General features: G+C 39.8%; 1 protein-coding gene across 1 annotated transcript in view; it reads right to left on the bottom strand.

Moving 5' to 3' along the window:
- LOC137796321 (copine-9-like) overlaps nt 1-25,858 on the bottom strand; it is a 130,804-nt gene that overhangs the window by 22,086 nt on the left and 82,860 nt on the right. Inside the window, exons 7-15 of the mRNA XM_068594193.1 lie at nt 18,613-18,676; nt 16,787-16,890; nt 16,132-16,236; nt 10,870-10,911; nt 6,218-6,293; nt 5,869-5,922; nt 5,667-5,728; nt 4,279-4,325; nt 3,392-3,573 (exon numbers count right to left, since the gene is read on the bottom strand). Of these exons, the coding sequence (XP_068450294.1) occupies nt 3,392-3,573; nt 4,279-4,325; nt 5,667-5,728; nt 5,869-5,922; nt 6,218-6,293; nt 10,870-10,911; nt 16,132-16,236; nt 16,787-16,890; nt 18,613-18,676 (736 nt within the window). The remainder of the gene's footprint in view (nt 1-3,391; nt 3,574-4,278; nt 4,326-5,666; nt 5,729-5,868; nt 5,923-6,217; nt 6,294-10,869; nt 10,912-16,131; nt 16,237-16,786; nt 16,891-18,612; nt 18,677-25,858) is intronic.

The raw sequence follows: 25,858 nt of genomic DNA, 5'->3' as shown, positions 1-25,858 counted from the left end.
GTTACTACTAAATACCTAAAAGAGACTCAAATTACTTAAACTGAAATTCTGTGCACATTTTTTTGTGGAAAACAACAAGTTATTGCATATATGTGAGCATCAGGTTGCGCGCGATACAGAGAATAGTTTTAACGCAACCATGTAGAGTGGTCCAAAAAGCACCTATGCTTCAAATTCTCACATGTTACATGAGGATTTTCACTTGTGTCTCCTCTGTCTGATACAAGTTTCAATCCTCTTGACTTGTCTGCTTCTGTTCTGCTCGAGCAGTCAGCTCTTAAGACTATCATGAAAACAAGCATCTGTCAACCCGCTGAGAGGCCCTCTGATCTTCTTCTGCAGAGAAAAAACAAGACACATTGTCGAAGAGAAAAATGTTGCATCTCCAAAATGAAGGAATTGACACGTTACTTTCTCATTTCTTTATACAAATACGATTCTTATTTCTTACGATTGCAAGCGTGCAGTTCGCCAACACACCACACATCCACAGTCCACAAAAGACTGTTAGAATCCTAGTATACTTCTGCACATGACCTGTTCTCTCTTTTTTTCTGAGGATCCATCCTACACCAAGATACTGAAAGTTTACATTTGATGAACTCTAGACGCGTCAGTTTCCGAACAATAGATTCCTAATTAGAGTTGCCTTAGCATGACTCGCCGCCGAGATTTGTCACGCCGGTGTGAACTCTAATTGGGAAAGCTGATTGAGTGGCCACTCACGTGGAAAGCAACAAAGTCGTACTGAGTGATGAATCTAGACGAGCCGGATGTCAATGCTCGCGCCCACTACTAAGTTCTGATTGGGTGGAAGCCAGGGGGGATCATGGGATTTGACAAACCTGATTGAAAACGACAGTTTCAGGTCACAGAAGAAGAAAAAAAAACTCCAGTCCACTAATGAAAGACCCGAGGCGTGTCATTGAGATCTTTCCACCGATGTGAGAAGATCTGGAAATATTTTTGTTTTTTTAAGACTAATCTCATCCTGCAGCCCTGGAACCTTTTTTTTTTTTAATGTTCGTCTCTCGCCTAATTTTCGTCTCCTTTCCTCTGAAGTAACCATCCAGGGACACAGCCGATCGGAATCTAAGGACAAAGGCCACTTTTTTTGTGCGATTAATTCAATAATATGCTACGATATATATATATATATATATATATATATATATATATATATATATATATATATATATATATATATATATATATATATATATATATATATATTTCAACATTTTTTTTAATAAAACGATGTTGAGTTTTTTTTAGCTTTCTTGCATGAAAATGAACCAATCCCATGAAGCAAAAACGGTCATATTCAAATGTACACATAACTTTGTGAAACAACACTGAAGCGCCTGTGGCAAACCAGAGGGAAAGGTGGAACACAGGGGGCGGACCCCTAAGCTCAGGTTGGAGGAGGTGATCGAGGGAGTGTACCTCCCAGTGCAGCAGCCAATTGGCACATGGCATTGGACGCACCTGCAGCCTGGACTGGACAGGAGGATCCCTGAACTGCTGGAGAGGAGCCGCCACGGTAAACCAGTGTGCTCACCTCTCTCCTCTGATCTGCCCTCACAGGGCAAAGGAACCACTTTGTGAGACCAAAGACCCCGACCGGAAGGAATCTTTTGTTGAGTTTGACCCCACGCCCTTTTCCCTAAGCCTATTCATTATTGGACACTTTTTGTTGGAGTATTACAGTCTCTGAGGTTGCTGTTTTATTGCCGAATCTTGGCTCCAAGTCCCCTGGCTTGCGACACGCCGTAGTCCAAACAAAGTTGATAAACTTCATCACTCCTTTCCACCTTGACAAAGGCAGCGCAGACCAGATTCACTCATTCTGTTCATTCACAATAAAAGACTTGCACATATACTGTATCTGTTTGCCAGAGGGAACTCAGAGCGTTTAGCTAAAAGTCTAAATATGTCTGTGATTGTATTTGGAAACAAAGAATAAATGGTTGAATTGGCATTTAGATCATTCAAACATGCCCTAAAATACATTGTTTAATGAAAATATTGTAAAAATAAGATTTTTCCACTTCCCAACAGGATTTTAACGATACACCAGAGAACGGCAACGAGAGCAATTTGGGGTCGAGTGTCCAAGGACACACCAATAGGAGAATATTTAAGTCTCAGGTGCTGAAAACAGTAACTTTCCTCACCGTAGACAGCATCAATAATGCTACAATATCATTGGCTGTCAGTGAACACCAGCTATACACAACCTACCGGCTAGTGGAGCCGGGAAATTCAACCATCGATCCTCTGATTGAAGGAGGACCCTGCTCTACCACCAAGCCACAGTTACTCACAAGTAATTTGGTGACTGGCTCAGTGGATAGCATTCCAGTCTTTCAATCAGAGGATCGGTGGTTCTAAACCCGGCTTTGATAATCCATGTCCATGTGTCCTTGAGCAAGACACTTAACCCCGAATTGCGCCCCGTTGCTGTGTCTTTGGTATATAGAGCAAAAATGTAAGTCCACAAACCACTGCAAACTATGTTTACACACAGTAAATCAGGAGTCCTGGGGCTTTGCATGATTGTAATCCAGCCTCGGGGTACAACATGTATTTAAGATAAACCATAATTCTCATTATTTGCCCTTTTGCTACTGAATGCACAGAACTGAATACACTCTTTTCACCAGCTAGTTGCTAACCGTGTCCGTCGGTTCGTCAGAGATATTTCATAAAACAAACTAAGCCTGCTGCGGCGGTAGAAATGGGTGTTCATAACTGATCAAACTGGCTACTAGTCCGCCTGAAGTAGTGATGGAAGCGGCAGTCATTCAGACAGTCTTCCTGGAGGAGTCAGAGCTGCTACAGATAATTTTATGAATCCAGACACATTGGTGTTTGATTTTCCGACGTTGGAATGGATGGCGGAAATGGTAACTGTTGCTCCGAAGATAAGTCATGCCCCCTTTCCAGTGCGAATGAAGCACATGAAGCACATATAGTCAAGCGAGTAAACTTGAGTAAAGTGTGTGAACGTAGCATAAGGCATGGTGTTTCTGTTGCACACAGGAAATCATTTTCTTCTTCTCTGGTTTGGCTCTACAAAGTTTTATTTGGCCAAAGTCAGCCTTGAAGAAAGTCCAAAAGTGAAGCAAGCTCTACATGAAGGGCCAGCGAGACCTTCAAGATCTAACAGATGGACACTTTTTACATCCTGGCATTGATTTAAGTTAAACCTTTCAAAAAGTTGGCAACATTATTTCTCTGCTGTTGCATAAATGTGCCTCATGTGTGAAAACAGATCCTCAACAGAAGTGTCGGTTAGTATAGTATTCAGTCCAAAAGCAGAAGCACCTTCTCCCTAGTATCACAACATGTTTTGCATTAAAACAGAGAGAACTCAATTGTCTCTTACCAGTGGGAAGGCGTGGGAGATCTTGCCGTCTGGGGGAAGCTTAGCTCCGAAGCCATATGCCGGGAAGTGTTTGTCACTGTCGTAGTCCTGGATGATCTCTCCCACGGCCTTCAGCGCCATGGCGTACGCGTTCATCTGGTACGGACTCATATAGTGCAGTGAGGTGGGCTGGGACGGGTTACCTGGAGAGAAAAGCCCACATGAACGCGACTGTGGTGAATTCATAGCAGTCATGTTCAATGTCATGACTTCCACTTGGGACAGGACAGGAGCAGCATGCAATGTTCAGCGTTATGTGATCAACATGCAGAGTGAGGCAGCTTTTTCTCTTGTTTATCTCACACTTTCTATCAGAGTGACTGAAGATATGCTGTTGATTGGTGGCTGAGAATATGGTAAAAGTACAGAAACCCTCAGAGGCAAGTTTATGACTTAAGGACTGGTGAAAAACAGGTTTTTGCAGAATTCTCATTCTGCTGAACTACTTGATTTGAATTATGTTATCATTATGGTAACTTAGAACTCATGTTGTACAGTAATAATTACATTTTATCATGTTGTCATATTTGTTACCGCCAACAGCTGGATGCAAGCTTTTCTTTAATGCTGCCACAATTAATGAAATGTACAACATCTTCCTTCTGGGCTTCTGGATGACACCACTGAACTTACACCGAAGTGCAGCATCACAAATAATTAGACATTAATTTTGCGGCATATTTAAGTAATGCTTTTATATCTATGGTGTGAAAATCACCTGTACAAAGAGGACTGGTGAGAAGGAGGCCCGAATCTAACGTAACAACTGTGACAATCACAAACGCTGTGGGGAAGACAACAGATGGGAGGACACTTCCTGCATGCACACAGATGGGACGCAGTCCTACCGTTGGATGCTGTGAAGTCTATGGCCACAGTGAAATTGAGCTGTGTCCTGGTGGGAGATTGAGCACATCCGTGTTATTCAAAGCGGAGATGTTAGGACAGTGACAGCAGTTCCAGATGGGAGCACATTTACAGATGTCTAGATTGAGAAACTCATCAACAGCTCACAGCTGTCCCTTATAAACCACAAGGCAGGGGATCTGCACTATTATACCTAAAATACAGTCTGTTACGCTGCTTTCACATTCAAGTGATGACAGTCAGTGTTTTGTGTTGATGTTCAAAGTCTTTACATTTGGCTATTTTTACCTTGAGGATTTTGTTTGTATTTCTCCAAGAGTTCTATTGACACCAAATATCTGGGGTGTAATTACAATACACTTTCTTGATTATAGGTAATAGGTACACAAATAATCATTCAGAACTCACTGATGTTCCAAATCTGTGGTCAAATTAGGAAATGTATACCTCGGACATGTATGTGTGTGTGTGTATGTATGTATGTATGTATGTATGTATGTATGTATGTATGTATGTATGTATGTATGTATATATATATATATATATATATATATATATATATATATATATATATATATATATATATATATATACACAGTGCATTATATAGTGCTTCATTTACATTTGCTAACAATTTAACATAAATTTAACAGAATGTTTCATAAGTCCAAGTCAATGCACCACCTCAGTGATTTATATTTTCCAACAGAAAGTCTAAATGTTTTTTCAAACCCCTTCTCTCCACTGCCAAGAATAACATTCTTCTGAGAGGATAATTAATACATTATTTGTCGATCTAAATGTAGACACATTTTAATTTACTGGAATTTTGGAATCATCCCATCAAATACCCAACATTTGTTAATTGGTGTTTTTATTTGGAGAACGCAAGCCTTCTCAGGTTGCTGAACTCCCAAAGGGGAGGAAAAAAAAAGAGATGAAGGGTATGAGCGCGGTGTCCTTGATGTTAATTACAGCCATGTGATCAAACAGACGTAATGCTTACTGTGATGTTTAACGGAATGAGGAAGTGACCACAACTTCATGTCTATTGTACTAAACTTAACAGAACCAAAAGCTCGAGAGGCAGCAGCAGTCTACTTTGGAATGTGTGACTTTGGTGAATCCAAACTAACCTTTCACTTTGTGACTTTGAGAGTCACAAAGGACGGTCTGACGGAAAGATAAAACGGTAAAAATATTCTCAATATACATCAAATACATCTTTTCAACAAACTGTGTGAACTTGTAGTCTCATTAGTGCCCAAAGCAGATTCATGTCCCCACAGTGGTCTGGTGTGACCAGGCCTTAAAAAAGCAGAGTCACTAAAGGGCGACGCTGATGAAAGCTAAGAGACTGAGCTCTTACCCTCCTCTGATGAAGTCAACAAACGTGCATTCGGACTCCACTTTGAAAGACAGCAGAGTCACCTTGGAGATGGAGAAAATAGGAAGAGAGGTAGAGCACATGGGACAGAGATGGATCACAAGGAGGCGGTATAGCAAACATCATCTGTTTACTGCTCTGACACGTGGCAGCCACTGATGAAACACACTCCAGCAGCTCTTACCGTCCCCGAATTGACGTATTTCTTCTTTTTGCCTTTCTTTTTAGGATTCAAAACCTTGACCGCAAAACAGGAAACAAGAAATTCGTTTCTGTCTGACCAGAAATGTGTAGTTATTCAGTGCATGTCTGAGCTCCTGTGGGTGGATGTGGATAATATATTGTCGTCAGATATAGTGCTGTAATTTATAACACAAGAAATGAAAAATATATCACACTGTGAAGGGAACTATTGATGTTGTTGCGAGTTCTCAAAACAATCTTACATTTATAATGTCCTTTATACATGCAAAAAAATTGAGTTTTGGGTATTATTTTAATCAATTTCCTCATTGGCTGTTATTGCATTTTACCTCGTAGACATTGAACTGGCTTTGGCCTCTGGACAGTTCTCTATAGCTGGTGGTATACTCGCCGATAAAGTCATGACTGGGAGAAGGATGGATTTAGACAGGAAAAAACAGAGAAGAGGGAAGAAAGTTGTTATAATACATCAGCAACATGATTCCCAATCCTGTGTGTTTTAACAAAGAAGAAATACAATAGAAATAAAACAAATCTAAATGCGTGGTATTAAATAAATGCAAGCAAAACATAACATTAGCTGTATGAAGTAATTTTTCTGCCTCTACTTTTTTGCAGCAGAACAAGCTGAAAACACACGCATCGAGTAATAGTTGCCTATTGACACAACCAGCTGACACGGGGTAACATTAACATTCATTACGTCCGCCGGGGAAGACGGGAGAAGATTATGGCCCAATCCCAATCTCCACCCTAAAACCTCAAACCCTCAACCCTCAGGGACTCACTGACGTCAGCTGCTAACTGGTTGAGTGTGAGAGTCTGTGAGGGCTTGAGCCGGTGTGAATATGAATGGGACAGCACTTTGCTGCAACATATCGTGACTACATAAAAAATATTGTGTGCAATTATGTATTTATTTAATTATTTTTATTCACTGGTTTGAACGTCTTCCTCACAAGATGAGAAGTCATTTTATTTTATTTACTTGTTTTTCTCAAAAAGAAATGTTTGATGAATATACAATATATATATATATATGTATATATATATATGTGTATATATATATGTATATATGTGTATATATATGTGTATATATATGTATATGTGTGTGTGTGTGTATATAAATATATATATATATATATATATATATATATATATATATATATATATATATATATATATACACATATTCCGCTTGCAATCCTCTAATTCATGTGTTTTTATGTTCATGTAAAGGTATTTTATCGGGCTAAATGCCCATGTGCCTCTTTATTTACCTTCTTTTTTTTTACGTCTCCATTCTTCCATTGAGAACTGCGTGTTTAACCTTAAGTTGCAATGCATTATGGGTAATTCCCTTAGGCAAAGTCTATCTAATTTTGACTCGCGGAAAGGGTTCATAAAGGGCTCAAAATATCTGCCACAGACCCTCAGGCACTCGACAATTTGACAATGGGACACCCCTAAACCCTCGAGGACTTTGCAGGAGTGCGCTTCAAAGTCTGTGAGGATGGAGATTGGGATTGGGCCTATGTGTTTGGACGTGTGTGAACAAATGTGTGTGGGGTTTTTTGTGACAGTTTTTAAACCATCATTGACTGGTGACACCTAACCAACCATTCAGGGATTTGTAGATTGGCACGCCTGTAGTTGGTAAGGCACAATTCAACTCTGTTTGGTTCTACACCAACTCCTGAGGGAAATATCTGGCTCTTAAGTTGTTGATTGCTCCTTAATGTTCACCAGCTATTCTTAAACTGTGTCTGTCTCATGTTTGGTGCTGGGCAGGTAGTGAATAGAGGTGTTGTTGCTGCATTTGATCTGAAAACAGCTGACTGGAGTTCCAGCCGAACACAGATTATAAATACTATAAACCTATTTCACTCTCATACCTCCTCCGGACCACGATGGAATTTAAAATCAAGTGTGACTCTCACTCTGAGCATCAACTTTAAAACGCTTGTTTGTTTTTTTAGTTGTGACCAGTTTCTCCAAAGAGACTTCCTTCATCCAGGAGAGGCAGGAATAAACGTGTCATTATATATCCCCAACATCTTAAATATATAGCACTAGAATTTTAGTCAAAGCCAGCCGTAACATGTTTATTGAAGAGGCCAATGATTCACACTGTAAATCATCAATTAGCCAGTTGCCTGGGTGTCCGTTCGGCTATCAACTAAGGTATTTCCTCCTCAGAAGTGTCTTTTAAAAAACAGTGAGTAGGATTAACAGTTAATGTTTGTGTTCGTACGAATAAGGAAAAATATATTTGGTCTGCCAGTGCGCAATTCAGATCTGCCTGATTTCACGCCCTGTAGAAGCCCACATTCAACAATAAGTTGTCAATGCAAAGCACCGCATAAGTGATGATGCAATGCGAGCCTGCTGATCAAGGACTCTTCTTTGGTAAATCATGGCGATACCCCAAAAGGACTAATTAATTTCTACAAATCGCTCCAAACGAAAGTAGGAGATATATCTATATAAAGATATAGATATATAATTACATATACATATTGTAGATAGTTAACTACTATGTCAAGAGGTATCTATTAATCTAACAACATATAGAGAGATACAATGAGTCTGAATTTGCATATAATTCCATTACTTCCAGAGTGTATGGTCACTTCATTTGATCTGTTCTAGAAGGGACAATCCCTTTCATCTCCTCTTGGGAGGATCCCTCAGAAAAAGGAGGTTTTATCTGAACATGAAACCAAATCCCCTCCGGCATCATCAGGCAAATATCAACTTCCTGCATGGCCTCTGATCATCGCTGCATCCAAATATATCCCCACCTGAAGCTGTGTGTGACACCAACGCTGCCTCTATTTAGAGGGGGAATCATCAAGGAGCAAACAACATGCAATCATATCCCAGTGGGGAGGCAAAGAGGAGAAACAGAAGAAGAGGGGGATGGTAACAAAGCAATGAGGTTTAGGTAAAGGAAGAAACCGTGTCAGTGTCCCCCATAGCGTTACATATATCTTAGATATTACTGTAATTTACCAGATAAACATTTACATTTTAAAGGACTACATAGTTTATAATGAGTTGTTCTGGCATCAGTGATTATGCAATAGTATCATTGTTATTTTTAAGTAAATGATTAGGTTGTATAGTTCAAAATGATCTGCTTGTCAAAACCATGTCCTGTTTTTCTGTTTCGCTGGCTTAAATAATAAAAGTAATACGAAAAGCAGACAAACTTAATACTTTTACTGCTGCGTAATTGGTAAAGTAATGTTTTAACTTCTTAAATGAGAATATGTAATGAGCCATTTTTGGGTGCTATTTTTCCCACGTCTTTGTATCTATGTGACGAATGGGGACAACAGTTTTGAAATTGCTGTTTTTTTGCCAGCAACAGATTGTTATTAGAAGAGTCTGACATCATTATGGAACTAACAAAAAAATAAAACATTTTCCCCTTGTGTTTATTTTTATCTCCACCACGAGGTAGTGTGTGCATTCGTGAGTGAGTGAGTGTGCACCTCTGTGTCTGTCCACGGCTAATCTCGCATTCTGCAACAGCAAATGGCTATATATTTTGGATGCCCAGTTATGGCTGATTTAGACAATAGCGACACGACCAGAGATCTCAAAACAAGACTTCTTTGAGAGAAACTTGATGAGACACAAAACCCAACAAACAGACTGGATCAAGCCAAAGGTAAAGACAATAAAATTAGCCATAGAACAACATAAAGGGGCACTCTCAGTCGTGGACGCGCACGTACATGATTCTCCTGGCGAAGATAATACTAAGAAACAGAGAGCTTAATGTCAAGGAAACGATTTCAATTCTTTGTAGGGTTATTGCCACAATTTTGTCAGACCCTTATCATAACTATCTGAGATCCAAAGGGATTACATTACAGACCATTTAGCAGTTCATGACTACAGCAATCTTTTTCAATACTGGACCAATTTCAGAAAGTGTTGTGAGCCGTCACGTAGACACAAAAACATGGGAAAAAAGGTCCAAGTTTAAAAATACTGAAGTTACCCTTAGATGTTTTAGCATTGCAAACTGGTCTCAACACATATCCGTGAAAATAGCTCCTTTTGTGAACCACTTTGTCAAAAATCAATCAACATTTCCAATTGGAGTTTTCACAATCTTATTTGTTTGCAAAAGCGGATAAAAAGTTAAATCTTTTCATATTAGTGTTATTGCCACATTGGTTGGATGCCCTTCAGCTCATCTATATGTAGCACGAGATGGAGACTTCATTAGGATTGTTGTGTTCACTGGGTCTAGACACTTGGTTTAATCCTCTCTGACAAACTGTCAGGATTATTTAAAAGGAGTTTATTTAAACACAATCATGGCCCTATTTTAAAGTTAATGGCTGAAATCGCTGACAATGGCTTGTCGTCGACACAAAAGTTTCTTCCCATGCTGCACCGGAAGAAAGACAGAACAGAATTATCTGTCAAATCCTCAAGAACAGCAGCACACTGAGAGTTACTGCCCATATCAGACTGAAAGACTTTGTTGAAACAAAGCAAGACAAATATTTACTATTACTTTCTTGTGCCTTTCAGTTAGGGATTTGGAAATCTGGGACAGGGGATTTATAAAAAGAAAATACCACTAGAATTTCGACGAACCAAAAGTGTATGGATAACAGCAACAAAAGGCCAGAGAGAGAGAAACCCACACACAAGGGTCCCTGTGGGCTCCTGTCGTACCACAGCCAGTGGGAAAGAGAATCTGTGTCGTTGCTGCGGTCAGTGCTCAATAACCCTGACCCTCCTGTCCTTTCACCTGCCGATTGTTCTTGATTTATTACTCAGCGTGTGCAAGTGCGTAATAAGACCCTCCTCCTCCTCCTCCTCTTTCTTTTCCTCCTCCTCCTCTCCCGCTCGAGTCCAACAGAACAAGGTGTGACATTTGAGGGATTCAATCTTGAGCTGAAAATGACTAAAGGAAAACGAGGGGGGAAAAGACGGGAGCGTGAGAACTCACCTCCCGTCTCTGTCCCAGTCGTACACGTCCACCTTGACCGTCCTGGAGGGAGGTGAGATGAGGGAGTTGAGGTGAGACGAAGCGATATAAGAATCAAGGAGAGAAGGGGGAGAGAAGAGTACAAGGGGTGAGAGAGAGAAATGTCAGAAGGAGGAGAGGAATTAACAGAGTTTTTTGTAAAGTGAATGAAGTAAACCTTTCATGGTCTTCCTATCAAAGAAAGTTTCCCTTTTTAACAAAAAACACACAAAAAAGATTCACATTATACAATTCAAATTTTCAAAGATTGAATGTTATAAAGGTGTCTTTTAAAGAATATACATATGTTTTATATGCAACAATAATCCATAAACCTTGCCTTACTTTGTCATCAAGGGTCAAAAGCATAAGGAAATATTCAAAGACTGGTAATAATGAATCCTCCCTCTCATCAAGTATGCATCTAGTACAGTAGGACACACAGAATAATACACACAGTATATTTTGAAAACCATTACAACCAGTTGCTGTAGACTCAAGGTCCTAAGCTAGTTGTTGCCCTCTCTACAAGGCTGAATTATGTATTAACGGCAGAATTATAAACCGTCAAATTCAAATAATCACTAATTATGTGACACAAGCAAATCCAGGACTTTTAAGAGCCCTCAGGTCTGGGGCCCCAGGGTGGTTCCCTACTTAGATAATCCAACCTCAGGAATAATAACATATAATTAGCACCTGATTTTCTTTACATCCCTCTAAACTTGCTTGCTGCTGAACAGGTGGCGCTGTGTGTACAGTAGGGATGTCACAATACCAGAAAATTAGCAGTTAATAACAATACCAGAAAATTCTACAATTCAGGATATCTAATTCAAAACCACAGTTAAAACAACAACCAAACAACACAATAAACCCCATGTACTTCAACACACATATTTCCATACAGTTTTTTGCAAATGTATTATTAATCCCTAAAAATCCAGTTCAGAAATTTGCAAGAAATAAAGTTGGTGTTATTCTATCTTCTTTTTTTAAAGTCCTTTTTTAGCAAACGTTTACCAAACATGAGGAAATAGTGCATTTAGAGAGGATTAATTTTAGCGGTGGAATAATTAACATGTGGTGCTGGAGCAAGTATTTGGGGCAGTAGGACAGTGTGTGAGGGATTGAGCCAAAGTAAAATACAGTGCTCGTGTTCATGGTGATGAAGGAACCCAGTGCGACAGTGTGACTCACTGATGTTTTAATAGCTCAGAGGAATCTATCTATCTATCTATCTATCTATCTATCTATCTATCTATCTATCTATCTATCTATCTATCTATCTATCTATCTATCTATCTATCTATCTATCTAACTAACTAACTTTTGTAGTGTCTTTTGATACAATTATTGTTATTGCTCTACAAGACAATATCAGATGTGATTACAATCAATTCAAGCATTGAAATGAAAAATAATTGGCTAGTTTAGTTCTGGAACAAACAAAAGGTGCGTGTGTGTGTGTGTGTGTGTGTGTGTGTGTGTGTGTGTGTGTGTGTGTGTGTGTGTGTGCGTGTGTTTGTATGTGTGTGCGTGTGCGTGTAATGGTCCATGGCCAGTGTAAATCAAGCGGCAACCTCCAGTTCTGAAAAGTCAGGTGTGTTATGCCTGGCCTAGGCATGACACACCTGACACACCTTGTATGCTACGCTCCGGAAGCGTAGCATACGAACGGGTCTCCCCACCTCCCAAATTAGGACCAATGCTGCAGTTTGTAAGAAACAATGGTTGTTTATTTTTCACGCAGTGTCATAATTTCTTCAGGGTGAGCCCAGCCCAAAATAACAAAGAAAACAATCTGAGCAAGGCACCTAACTTTCCTAGACCAGTGGTTCTCAACCTTTTGTTTCAGTGATGTCCCCTCTGTGAAACTTCTTTTCAGCCAAGTACCCCCTAAGCAGCATAAATCATTTTTGGTTAAAAATGGAGGCCACGGTCAGATGACACTTCCAGGAGTTGTGACAGGTAGCTTGCTACGCTGTGCAGCATGGCCCAATTGGAAGCTGGAGAAAGAGAGCCGGCCCCCACAGGTTCCCCCCTTAGTACCCCGTTCAATCACCTGCAACGAAAAGAAGCACGGCAAAACATCTAACAGCACACCTTCAGGCAGGGAGGTGAACAGCATTACGTTTAGGCTTTTTTCCCCAATGACCCTCTGAGTCATAACATGAAGCAAGTGTCTTAAACTTGCATTATTTCTAAAGGCCAGCAGGGGGCAACTTTTTAAGTCCAAGCGTAGAAAAGTCTAAGAGAATATGACGTCTCACTTGATTTATTCCTTCAGTAAACTTTGTAAACATGAGTTTATGGTCTCAATCTCTCGTCTAATTATGGTCACTTCCAATCACTGGTTGCAAAAAGCCAAGACAAACTTGAAGCTTTAAAGCAGTGGTCCACAAACCAATGGGTGATGTCACAACACCAACGTCAACTTCTTATGTACAGTTTGTGGTATAAATACAATAATTTTTGTGAGATTTCCGATGAATTGCCTCCATGTTGGTCTCAATAACACCAGCACTGGCCTGAGACTGAGAGCATGGCCGACTGCTGGCATTATTCTGAACACCACAGGGTCCAACCTCATCTTCACAGAGTCAGCACGCTCCGCTTTAACATGTTTTTAATTTGGCTTTACTCTAGTCATGCCAAAGAAAAACAACATCTAAGTCAGTGAGTATTTTCAGTAGCAGTTTAAATAATAGGAAACTCAGTCGCATAGCTAATGAGCCCAAATGACAAATCGGACAAACAATTAACTAATGCAGCAAACTGCTTTGTAAGGTCTCCCTCTCTCCCGAAAGCGATAGTTGATCAAACAAATAATATCCACAAGTTAAAAAAGGGATTCAAAAATTTTAAATAAACGAGGAACCAACATGGAGAACTGTTCCAACCTTAGCAGAAAACATTAATTAGCTTACCATAGCAATAGTCTACTCTCAGCCAGTCTAGAACATCAAGTCTTCCTGGCGTTATGTTATGTGCAGAGTACTGTACGGCTCGTACAGTACTCTGCACATAATCTGAACAGTGTACATTTTAGCCGATCTTTATTTATAGTTTGATTTATTGTTCAATACTACGAGTGTGGTAGTGCGTTAGAAACCTGCGGTTCTCTGGATTAGAACTATTTCAACCAGTTCAAGATCAGACCACCTCAGCAGCTACAGTTAATGTGAATGTCAGACAACAAACAAACAAGCAAACAATATAAATATCTAGGCAACTCACCGATGATGCCTCATAGTGACCCACAGATCAATCACATTCCAAAAATGTTACGTTGTAAAAAGGTCCAGATGATCCAATCCAGAAAAATATTTTGTCCAAACCACATGATTACATTCATAAATATCCACAAACTGATGCTGCATCATTTCAAATCAGCCGACTGTAATACCATGGGAGCATGTTTGCGTGTGTGTGTGTGTGTGTGTGTGTGTGTGTGTGTGTGTGTGTGTGTGTGTGTGTGTGTGTGTGTGTGTGTGTGTGTACGTTCAAGCAATCAAGAATAGCCCTTTTAGCATAAATGTGACTTTGGGTACCTTTATTTTATTGGAAAACGTCTTGACATAACCTTTGTAAATCATGTGTAAAATCTTAATTTTCTGTGATATTATAAACCAATTTTTACTTGGACTAGGTGAGGATTTATGCTACGCTCCCATTGTGTTTTCCAGCTCATGAGTCGTAGCTATAATCAGACATCTATTTCACGACAAAATTCAGGCGAAAATAGAAAACCTTCTACATATGTGAGTTCCAACTTATATTACTCAATGTGAATAACACTTAATGTGATTCTGACTGTTGGGGAGAAAAAAAAGAATGTTACATTTCAAAAGAGGCCAAAACCATGCATTTACTCAAAATTAGAAGAATCTTAAGGGATCATTAAGAGGATATACATTTATGTGTAATTTCTAATTAGTACTGGGTGTAATTAGTTTTGCATTTATCTATGATCTTATATTAATTCATATATTAAATAAGATTCATTATACACACTTTAAGGTTGTCAGAACTGCATCAATAACAAAGACGGTACCGCCACTTACTCAATGACACAAGATCTTCAATGTTCAGATTTTCCTTCTGACCAGATCGAGATTCAAGTAGTATCAAAATAAAAATAAAGGCCGTGGGTGCGGTAACCACAAACAAATAATGTCCGGTAACAAATAGAGGCCGTGGAATCCATGCTGTGGTTTTGTAACATTTGGAGAATTTTTTGCGAGAATTGCATTTGTTTGGCAATTGGATGGTGACCACTTCAACCCACTTATTGTTAGCTTGGAAAGCCACAAATCCTGTGAATGCCCTTCATGCCTCTAGTTTGTGGCTGTGATTATCCTACACTTCATGACTGGTCAATTTATACAGTGACGTCAAGTTTCACAAATTGGTCTCACTATGTCAAATAACTACTATGTGGACTAAAATCATCATACATGAATACAACTGGGCTCATTGAGGCATCTCATCTTTTCTGTCAAACATAATTGTCAAGTCCAAGATGATTTAGGGACCTCAATATGCAGAAATATTTAAATACACCATTTTTAGAAAAGGCGAAAAATAGCATTTACACTGCTTGAAAAAAACTGGTTGTTTTTTGGCCCAAACATCTTGTGATTACCACAAAGTGGGCATGTTTGTAAAGGGGAGACTTGTGTGTATCCAAAAACCAATTTACATTCACATATGTTGAAGTGAGACATCAAGGGATGACATCAAAAATCGTCACGGCAGTTGTCCCTTCCCAAAATGTAGCTACTAACAAGTTAGTAGGACGTGGTTGGTTCTGATGGATTGATCAGGTCGTCGAGGTTGATACGTTTATCTTCAGTCTTCTATAGCCTCTACAAGACAGTTATGTGGCCTGGGATCAGAGGTTTATGTTTTCAGAATGGCCGTCAAAATTATCATAAGCATCAATCCATACAAAAGTCTGGCGTAAATATACATTTTTCCTACTGTATATTTGAGTTCCTCCTTTTTTTGACTTCATGCTTATCCTCTGTAGTTTCTACAGGACACATTTACAGACACAATTCTTCCTGAATGCACTTTGAATAAAAATGTAAGCCAAGAGGTAGTGTTTTAAACTACTTACAACCAATAGGATGAACACATGGTAATTTATCACCTGCCAGGAGATATAGCAAAAGTCTCCAAAGGGGGGCTGGTAGATCACAGCAACATTGACCTCTGACTGCTCTGCTGTCGCCTCACCTGTCATAGTCTCCATTACAAAGAGCTCGAACGGGAATGGTAAACGGCTGCCAAACGGGGTTCAGATTGTTCTTGATCACCTCGGTCTTGTGGCAGATGGTAAACCTGGAAACACAAAGGGTCAGAAATTTTGGTTTAAAAAACACAGGATGGACAAGAAATCTGTCAGAAGGGTTTTTCACAACGGTTCTATCTTCACTTCAGTAAGAGAGAGAGAGAGAGAGAGAGAGAGAGAGAGAGAGAGAGAGAGAGATGTTTTGCGAATGTACCAGGGTAAATATTCAATGGAAGCTCATTTCGACACACACAGTCTCTTGAAATGCATTTCAGCATGAGACAGCAGAAATCTAACAGGCTCCGCAGAGGGTTTGGATTCTGAGCTGCATGTCTAAGATATTGAAGGATACAGTTGTACAGATTACAACTTTATGTCTCGATGTCAAGAAAATCTATTAGCCCCTTCTTCCATCCAACGGGCAAGAAGTTTTGAAACTCCTCATGGGATTGAATCCAACAGCGAAATCTGTCAGTAGGCATTCAACCGCTGTTACTAACAAATGAAGTTTAGCAACAGAGAAGCCAGATACCTTGCCAAACCAAAGGACAAACAGATGGACTGCACAACCACGGGCACCTTCAGGAAACACACACTTACGTCCCATCCTCGTTGCTCCTGTAGAAGACGAGGAAAGGGTCAGACTTGCCAAAGAAATCCTTTTTGTCCAGCTTGTTGGCACAGAGCTGCATAGTGGCTATGTCCTGGTATGGAGGAAAACAACAGATTATTGTTTACACCGTTTACTCATTATTTCTCTTCACTTCACACAGTAGCTACGATGGACAAATCCAGATTGGATTAATATAAGGTAAACTTAATTAACCTTAATTTAATGAACAAGGTTAAAAGTGTGATATATGGGATTCAGATCAATAATATAACAGAAAAAAATGTGTCTATGTAAAGATGTAGTGGGGTAATGTCGACCTGAGCAGAGAGTGAAGTGACTTCATCTTTGTGTGTGGTAATCAGAGTAATTTCTTTACATAGCTTTACATTTCTTTACAATGTCATTCAGAGGGGTGGGAATCCCCAGAGGCGTTTTTAAGTCTACGCTATTAAGTCACAATACGATCTTATTGCAATTTTTTACATTTTGCGAAATGGTAAGTACTGTTATAACATATACTGCAATGTATTACCTTTTTTCAATAGCAAAGTACCTCCGGTAATTCCATTAAAGCTAATGCGGAAAAGTGTGCTCTTTCTAATGTCTATCAGGGGGCAAATTCTAGGGAAACATTACCACTTCTCACTGAATTAATTTAGTAAATGATGGTCCATTGAGAGTAAACTACCTTGTGATTGACAGGTTGCTACCATGGTGTTGTCCTGTCTGGGAATTGTCTGTGATTTTAGCCTTAAAACTTGAACACTTTTACAGTGCGTTTTCACTTCATAAAAAAGGTAATTGTACTATTTTGGTTGCGAGGAAATGTCCACCACCTCCTGTCACGCAACCGCCAGAACGAAATCCAAAACTTGAGGCTTCAAAACTGTAGTCACAAACCAATGGGTCACAATAACTACTTCCACTTCCTATACATAGTCTGCGGTTCTCTCTACGGTAAACACTGTAAGCTCACCACAGCTGCCGTCGTTTGCACCGTTAGCATTTTTAGCACTCTTAGTGCTCAGCCGTTGCCATGTTGAGAAGCGATGTGCTCAGAATCTCAAATAAAAAACTTTTAAGTTAACTCAAATCTGAAGTAATTTTAATGTCCCATACTAATTTGAACAGCTGGTTGATCATGACTGATACATAGAAATAAAAGTAACCAAGGACAGACACAGGTATTTATACAGGAAAACCAACAGGCCTCAAATGTAAATTTAAAATGTGAACTTTGCATTAATTCGCCTTTGAGGGCTCTGCGGTATACCATCATCGCTATTTTATAGCTGGCGGTGCTTCCTCACATTCAAATGCATGATATAGCATCAGGAAGGTTAAACTTAATTCTGTATATACATTACAGCAAACTGCGTTCTTGGTATTCAAATAATTAGCAGCATGCAGGTAATTGCATGTGTTAGCATTAAGAAGTGAGGACTGTAATACCATGGGAGCATGTCTGTGTGTGTGTGTGTGTGTGTCTGTGGGTGTGGGAGTCTCTCTTTGATTGGAGTATCTTATTTACCCACCGTGGCAAGAAAAGTGAATTACAGACTTGAATACATAATTCATGAGCGGCTCTCATCATGACTTTGAAGGAAAAATACAAATTCATTTTCCCTCCACGTGATACCAATGACAAAATTATTCTGTCCGTGCGGTCATTTAAATTCCGTCGGTAAAGTTAAAAAGGGAAACGCAACTCATGAAATCTGCTTAACTTTGTGAGCTCTGTGTCAGACTGCTTATACCACAATGTGTGTGTGCGTCTAATGAAACAGTGTCCTGAGTTTGATCTGGTACAAACCCGGCAGTTACTGAGCTCCTCGGCGGAGAAAACGATGGATCCACACTTCTTCCCAGGAATCCCACTAAAAGAGAGGAGGGCAGGGAGGGGGGGAAGAGAGAAGAGAGAGAGAGAGAGAGAGAGAGAGAGAGAGAGAGAGAGAGAGAGAGAGAGAGAGAGAGAGAGATGTTTTGCGAATGTACCAGGGTAAATATTCAAAGGACGTTCTCTTTTTTTACCTAGAAAACAACAGGTAATAATAAATTATTATTAATAGATTAATAGTTAAAAACTAATAAACAAAAACGATAACAACATTAAGCACTAGTGTTAGTATCGCTATTTATACACATTGTATTTTACTCTCTATTTATACATTTTAGTTGAATTTCATTTTTTCTATTTTAGTTGAATTGTTTACTTTATTTATTTACTCTTATTGATATTTTGTTCATCAGTAGTATTTCTTTACACTATTTACTATATTTTGTATTTTCTTGTGTTTTGCTATTCGGCTTTCATGTTAAAACCGGTACTGAAAAACTATAAGCAGGATGAGACGTGTACGATGATTAGACAAATGAGGTAAATACTGTTCCATGCAATGTCCAGTCAGCTGTTTGACCTTTCGCCAAAGGCAAAAAATTGAGTGGGCGCTTAAGCACACACGAGGAAATCCTCCATTGAGGTTACAATGTTGGGAGAGAGGTTCATAGCAGATATCAGAGTTTTAACTATGAGCTAAACCTGTGTCCATTACAATAGCAAATGCTAGTTTAGAGCGAATAAACCCAGCTTACAGTTTAGTTTGGTCAGAAGGTAGCGCTATAGGCGCAGATGTACCGGCAGAAAAAAGTGTTCATGCTTTATGGGAATGTCAGCAGAGACGGTGACGGCTGAATAGTCATGTTCACTACATCAGAATGTTTTCTGCAAAGTCAAAAGTCACCTTAAAGCAAGTAGAAAAACGTTTTGAATTGAAGGAAGTTTGACCGAATGTTGAATGTTTCCATACAGTTTTTCTGAAGTTACTTCATAATTTGCATGACAATATGTGAGTGGAAACACAACTGCTGACAAATCCCGTCTTCCTTCATCATATGGAGGTCCGAGTGAAGGAGTAAATGAAAAAAAAAAAATCCCACAATGAAAAGCTTTGTAAATAAAAGGTTTACTAGTTTGTAATAGTAGTGACTTATGTTTGTGACTACACACACCCACACACAGTGTAAATAGGGGAAATCCTACGCTGTACATCACACAATCAGACAGCAACCCTCCATTTGCAGCCAGTCACAGTCCACCCTGGTGATTGATGTTAGCAGCGGTGACAGAAATGCTGACCCTGGATCAGATCCTCACCACTCACAATTATCACATACGGAAGGGAAAAAAGAGGTATTCTGCTCTGGAGACACGCCACCAATCTTCTTCCTGATCAAGGCTCGGTGCCCAGCCCCCGTGTTTCTCTCAGGGGAGATGTGACTTCTCATTCGGTGATGAATTACGGGACAATCTCGGTAATTGTATTGAAATTGGATCTGGATTAAGAAAAGCAGGCTGGAAGTCATTTCTCACAAGGCAGGGATCCCCGATACAGCAAGTATTAGGGTAGGAGGAGGGGGCTCACTGCTGTGTCTTTATGGTTGCTGAAGGATGCTTTGTTGTCGCACTTCTTCATACGTCTCATAAACCCACTCCAGATTAACAGACACTAGTGGTGCAACGGATCATAAAATGTACGAATCGGATTGGATTTAGCTGATTGTTGCCATCAACCAGAAAATAGTGATGCAATTAGATGATATTTCAAAACTCCCTTTGTTTCACTCACTGAGCCTCAGCTACTTTGTGTGACAAATTAATTTTAGTAAATTGTGATCATACTGACACATTGATCTAAGATGACGAACATTAATAAACCTGCTAAACATCTGCATGTTAGCATTCTGATGTCAGCATTTAGCTCAAAGCGCTGTACCTAGGCACAGCCTCACCGAGTTGCTCGCGAGACTATGACCTACTGACGCGCTCATTTTGAAATACTATTGCTATACTATATTTCACATGATCGAGTTAATGTTTCATTCATATCATGTCAGTATAAGGATATGGGGGTGATGGTTGTAATACACAAAAATATTTGCTCACTTGCGATATTCTCCTAAAATACTGTAAGTTATTAGGGCCCGAGCACCGACAGCGTTGGGCCAAGAAAGAACTTTTTGAAAATGTCATGTTTATTATTATTCTGCAATTTTATTGACTTTTGGGGGGCTTCATCATATCCCACAAACTTACATGTATATCAGGACTAGTAACTGCTCTCTCGCATTTGGGTACAAAAGAAATGCAATGTTTTTTAAACACACCCATCGTCCCCAATGACGGTTTAACTTGAAATTTGACACACCTGTCGAGCATTTAATCCATTTTCTCTCTTCATCTCCATCTCTGTGTGTAAGGGGATGACACGCCGGGAGGAAGAAAACATTTTTAAAAACCTGCATAAGTTAAAGTTTTTAAGTCAAGTCAAACTCTCAAAAAGTTGGAGAACCTTAATCATCTACTTGATAACTCCCTGTGGCTGCGAGTCACACTCCATCCCCACAACACGACGCGGTGATTCGTTCCAGCCACTTGATACCGCTCCGCTAAGAGCGATCGGCCCAGATGCGGCGCTGTGATTAAAACAACCAGCTGAGGTTCAAAGACGTCGACTGTAAATGCCTGTGACACATGCATGGGCACAAGCACACACTGCAAGCACACGTCGCATTATTCAACATAGTCTTGACGAGGAGCCGCTTACTGTGTGTGACCTTGAACATTGGGTTTCGGTTCGGTCAGTTTGCCATCCATTTCTCAGCCTTTGTTGTGGACACAGTCGTGAGTAAAGCTCCTCACCTAAAACAACTTCATCTGAAACAGTAATTAATTCCTGCACTCTTAACTTCCTCTCAGTTTTGTTCTCTTTTTAATCAATCTCTGCTCACCCTCCTTTAAAAAACGACGCTAACAGTGATGTATGAGCGTCTGCAGGCTGCAATCTCTTCGATAATTACTTTTGAATGGGCGGCGGGTGTGTGTGTGTGTGTGTGTGTGTGTGTGTGTGTGTGTGTGTGTGTGTGTGTGTGTGTGTGTGTGTGTGTGCAGTGTAAGCAAATACACACACACTGCCACCACTGCCACCACTGTCACAGCGAGACCTATTCCCATTCTTGCCTGCAACTCTACTCCAAAAAGTTTTGTGGTGGTGAAGCTGCAGCCTCTTTAGTGGATTAGACGCACAGCAGGATGGAAGAAATCCAGTACAGATGAAAAAAATAACATGATGGAGATGGAAGTCACCAAAGAAAATGTGTGTGGATGTGTCAAGTCCTTCGGCAGGAGTGTTTCCCACACGTTTCTTGTCCCTCCTCCCTCCTCCCACATCTTCCACTGCCCACACACGTTATACAAGATCACACACACAGTTACACAACGATAAAGAGTCCAAAGAATCCTCTTAAATAAAGGATTTTGTAGCAATTTAGTAGAACTGGACCAATAAAATTCTTAGTCGATTAAAAATCATAAGATTTTGTTAATTAATTGGTTACCCAACATGGTTGAAGAAGTTTCACCGGACGTCAATTGTCAAGATTTTTTGCGCACTCAAATCCATTGTTGTTAGTGTGGACACATATTAAGAGCGAATGCCGTTGTGGCGTGCAAGCACTCCCAAGAGCCTATTTTCTCGGGGCGCAAGTCATGCGACGAGGAAAAAACTACCTTCGATATAACAGATACTGTGCATTTTTCTTTCTTCAGTAAAGATAAGTCTATGGTAAATACATGGCGGAAAAGTTAATAAATTTAGTAAAGTGACTAGCAGAGCTTTAGAATATGTTCCACAGCCTATTTTAATTGCTTCCAAAAGTCACAACATCAGGTTGAAAGATCAGCCACTCTAGCGCAGACCAAGTCAGTAGTAGTCAAGTAGTGTAGGCCTAGCATGGCCGGCTACATTGTCGCCAAGGAACTGTTGCACCAGCGCTCGTTGACGTGGTTATGTCGTTAGACAGCACTGAGAACCGGCTTTTTGACATTTTTGTAGTCGTAGAAACAACAGGGCAAAACAAAAGCATAGGTTGAAGTTTCACCATGTGATTGGAGCACTAAATAGATTTTAAGACCAGCTCTATCTCTATCAACAGATTCTGATATGATGATTTTGAAATAAGATTTAAAAAATCTAGATGCTAGTAGGATTATAAGCTATGGGAAACATGGACATGGAAGACTTGGCAAGGACAGCCACTGTCTTCCCTGGAACCTCAAAAATACCCTTTCTTCCAGAGGCTTATCTGTCGTCAAGCCGATTTAGAGCTTGGCTCAACCTTGATTTGTCAGCCGTCAATTTTTGGCTTTATGTCACCGTATTCCATTAAAAATTAGAATGAGCTGTGATTGTAAAAATCAGGCGGCAACCTCCAGTTCTGAAAAGTGGAGCCAACTAACATAAAACTAATATCCATCAGGGGTGTCTCTGGTTGTATAGAAGTCTATGAGAAAATGACTCAATCTGTAGTTTCAAGTGTCAGACGGCAGACATCGATGTGCTGCCTTACATACTGTGGGTTCACGCGTATTCAGGTAGGTCCTGATTGGACGGCGTGAAATTTCAAGCAGGGGGGTAATATCCATATAATCCAAATGAAGGCTTTGTTGATGGCCGAATTGCCGAAATTGAATCCTCGATATTCCAGTCTACAAACCAAAGACTGCATCCACTTCTTATATACAGTCTATGGTGACAATGCATAACAATAAAGAGGGTTCCTCTTACACTGAAGATGGAACTTCTTTGGGAGATGTGAATAGTAAAAGATGGACGTTATGTGTGTGCCACCATATTTATCTGGAACAACACAACTGAGTCTCGGGGTGGACTGTGAAAGTGAAAAGTACCTCATGTGCCGTGTGCTGACTCTCTGGTGTGGAAGCAGGAAGAATCTTTCCCCCATCTTTTCCTGCAGTTAATCTCTCTAACCCTGACTGTCACAGATGCAGTATGGTCCTTTGATAACTATATTTTACAAGAAAGAAAGATACAAGAAAATCTGAACGCATAATTTCAATGTTTCCCGAACAAAGGATTCATATTATCAGGGAAACTAATTAAAGAAACGCTACAGTAATGGTCTTGTCCTCAACACTGGCAAGACCTCGGAGCTAATCCTGAATTTCAGAAAGAAAGCTCCCCCTCTGCAACTTCTGTGGATTAAAGGTACCGCGGTGGAACAGGTTGACAGCTTCAGATTTTGGGTGAGCTGAACTGAAGGAGCGTTAATCTTGAGGACGTTTGTCCTTCTCATGAGTTGTGAAGATGTTGGCCGTCTGACGCTCGCAATGGAAGCGTTGAGCTTTTTCCTCCATTTTAAGGCTCTTCATTCACAAATCTCCGGCAACAAATGATACCGTGAACGAAGCTCTCAAATACATTTTGTCGTCCTTTCTGTCTACTTCTCTCTGATAGCTCTGTTATTGCAGATTATCTTCTTTGGAGTATCTCCCACTGTTAAAAACAGCATAAAGGCACGCCTGGTGTGAAAGCTTGACAGGCTTTGCAACATTTACAAAGGGGGAGGGGCTTAGCAAAGGGTAAATTCCAATGCCTTTCTACACTTGTACTAGATGGCAAATGACATCTGAAAGTGTTGTGCTTACCTCACTCCACTACTGTAGTAACTCAATCAACAAAGAGAACAGACAGTAGTGGAAACATTCTAAAGAGTTATGTAATGCAGAGGTTCTAGAGATTAGATTATATAACCTCACTGTGGCCACATACCATGCTCCAGTGGAAAGTACACAACATGATCAACCAGGGCTCTCACAAGTGAAAGTGGGCAGCAAGCCATCAGCCTCCCAGGGGTGGCTTCTGTGTGAGATGATTGATATATTCATGCATGTGGAAGTAGACGCAGGGGAACTACCACTGAGAAAAAAAACTGTTAAACTTTTTCAAGCCAGAGTAAAAAAAAAGTGATGTCATAGTGAAAGATGACATTTCAAACTGGATTTTAAAAGTTTGAAAATATCATCTTCAGACTGGTTGTTCTGCCCCACATTTTCTTGTGTTGCATTCGAGACACCGAGTGGGTGCAGAGTGTAATTGCATCTTCGTTTATCCCTCCTCTCTTACCGTAGTTTGTTCTGATTCAACTGAGAAGATGCTGCAGCTATTTGTCATACTTACTGTCTGGTTGCGTTTAAAGACCTACGTTAAGTCTCTAAGTACTTCTGTATGTGCATGTAAATATCTTTTTCGATATATTCTCTGTGTGTTTACCATTTTAGTTGTGTTGTATAGATGATAATCTCGATTAGCATTTCTGTATTTACAGGTGCAATCTGCATTGACATGTGGACAATGTTAAAATAAGCTTATACACTAATTAGTCGAGGGAGTCTTATGTTAATGAATACTTACCTTTTCCAGCATAATGCCTGTATGTTTATTCAGAGCTTGATATTCTTTCATGTATATTGGACCGTTTATAAGCTAATTCCATGTTCTGTTTCTACAGTTTTACAAAAACCAAGATTTATAGTAAAAACCCTGAATGCCACCCTGAATTCCTGGGTCTTTATTTCCTGAATCTACTGTTAGCTATCTGCTAAGCCAATCTATAGAAGCAAGGGCAGAATACCGTTTTGAAGGGAAAACAAAGGGGGTCAAAGTGTTCCCCACTGTCTGTTATTACTGCCCCATTTCCTGATTCAACTTAGGCTCACTTTTCTTACCGTGGCTATGTTCAGATTTCCTGCAATGAGGAAGTATTACTGATATAAGGGCTACAAAATAATAAAGGCCGAATAGTCTTTAAGTGGAGTTTTTTTTTTCAAAGGTGGAGCTTTCATCTTTCAGCAAAGGATGTGTAAAGCAGAGAAAGGCAGTAATCTCCATCAGATGCAATTTAACAGCAGATCATTAACAATGACCATCTACTATTCATGAGCAAAGATTAATAACAGGACCTCAAATGCTATCAATAAAATATCTCAGCCGATTGCTTGGCCTCCTTGAGTTTCCTACATTCATCTATTTGAATGTATTTTTACTTTTTATTTCTGAGAGAGAGGCAGTTATAATGAAGATAACTTTTACTTTGTTAGCACAGCAGCTCTTCTTCCTTTTTTAGGACATGTTTTTTACGCTGAAATAATCACATTACTGATGTTCACATCTGAATTGGACTACATAAGCTAATATATTCTC

The sequence above is a fragment of the Clinocottus analis genome, unplaced genomic scaffold (assembly GCF_023055335.1).
Source record: "Clinocottus analis isolate CAN_PGR_092001 unplaced genomic scaffold, fCliAna1.0.p SCAF_3, whole genome shotgun sequence".
Lineage (NCBI taxonomy): Eukaryota > Metazoa > Chordata > Actinopteri > Perciformes > Cottidae > Clinocottus > Clinocottus analis.
Note: the sequence above shows the minus strand (reverse complement) of the source record. Positions and strands in the feature narration are given on the sequence as shown.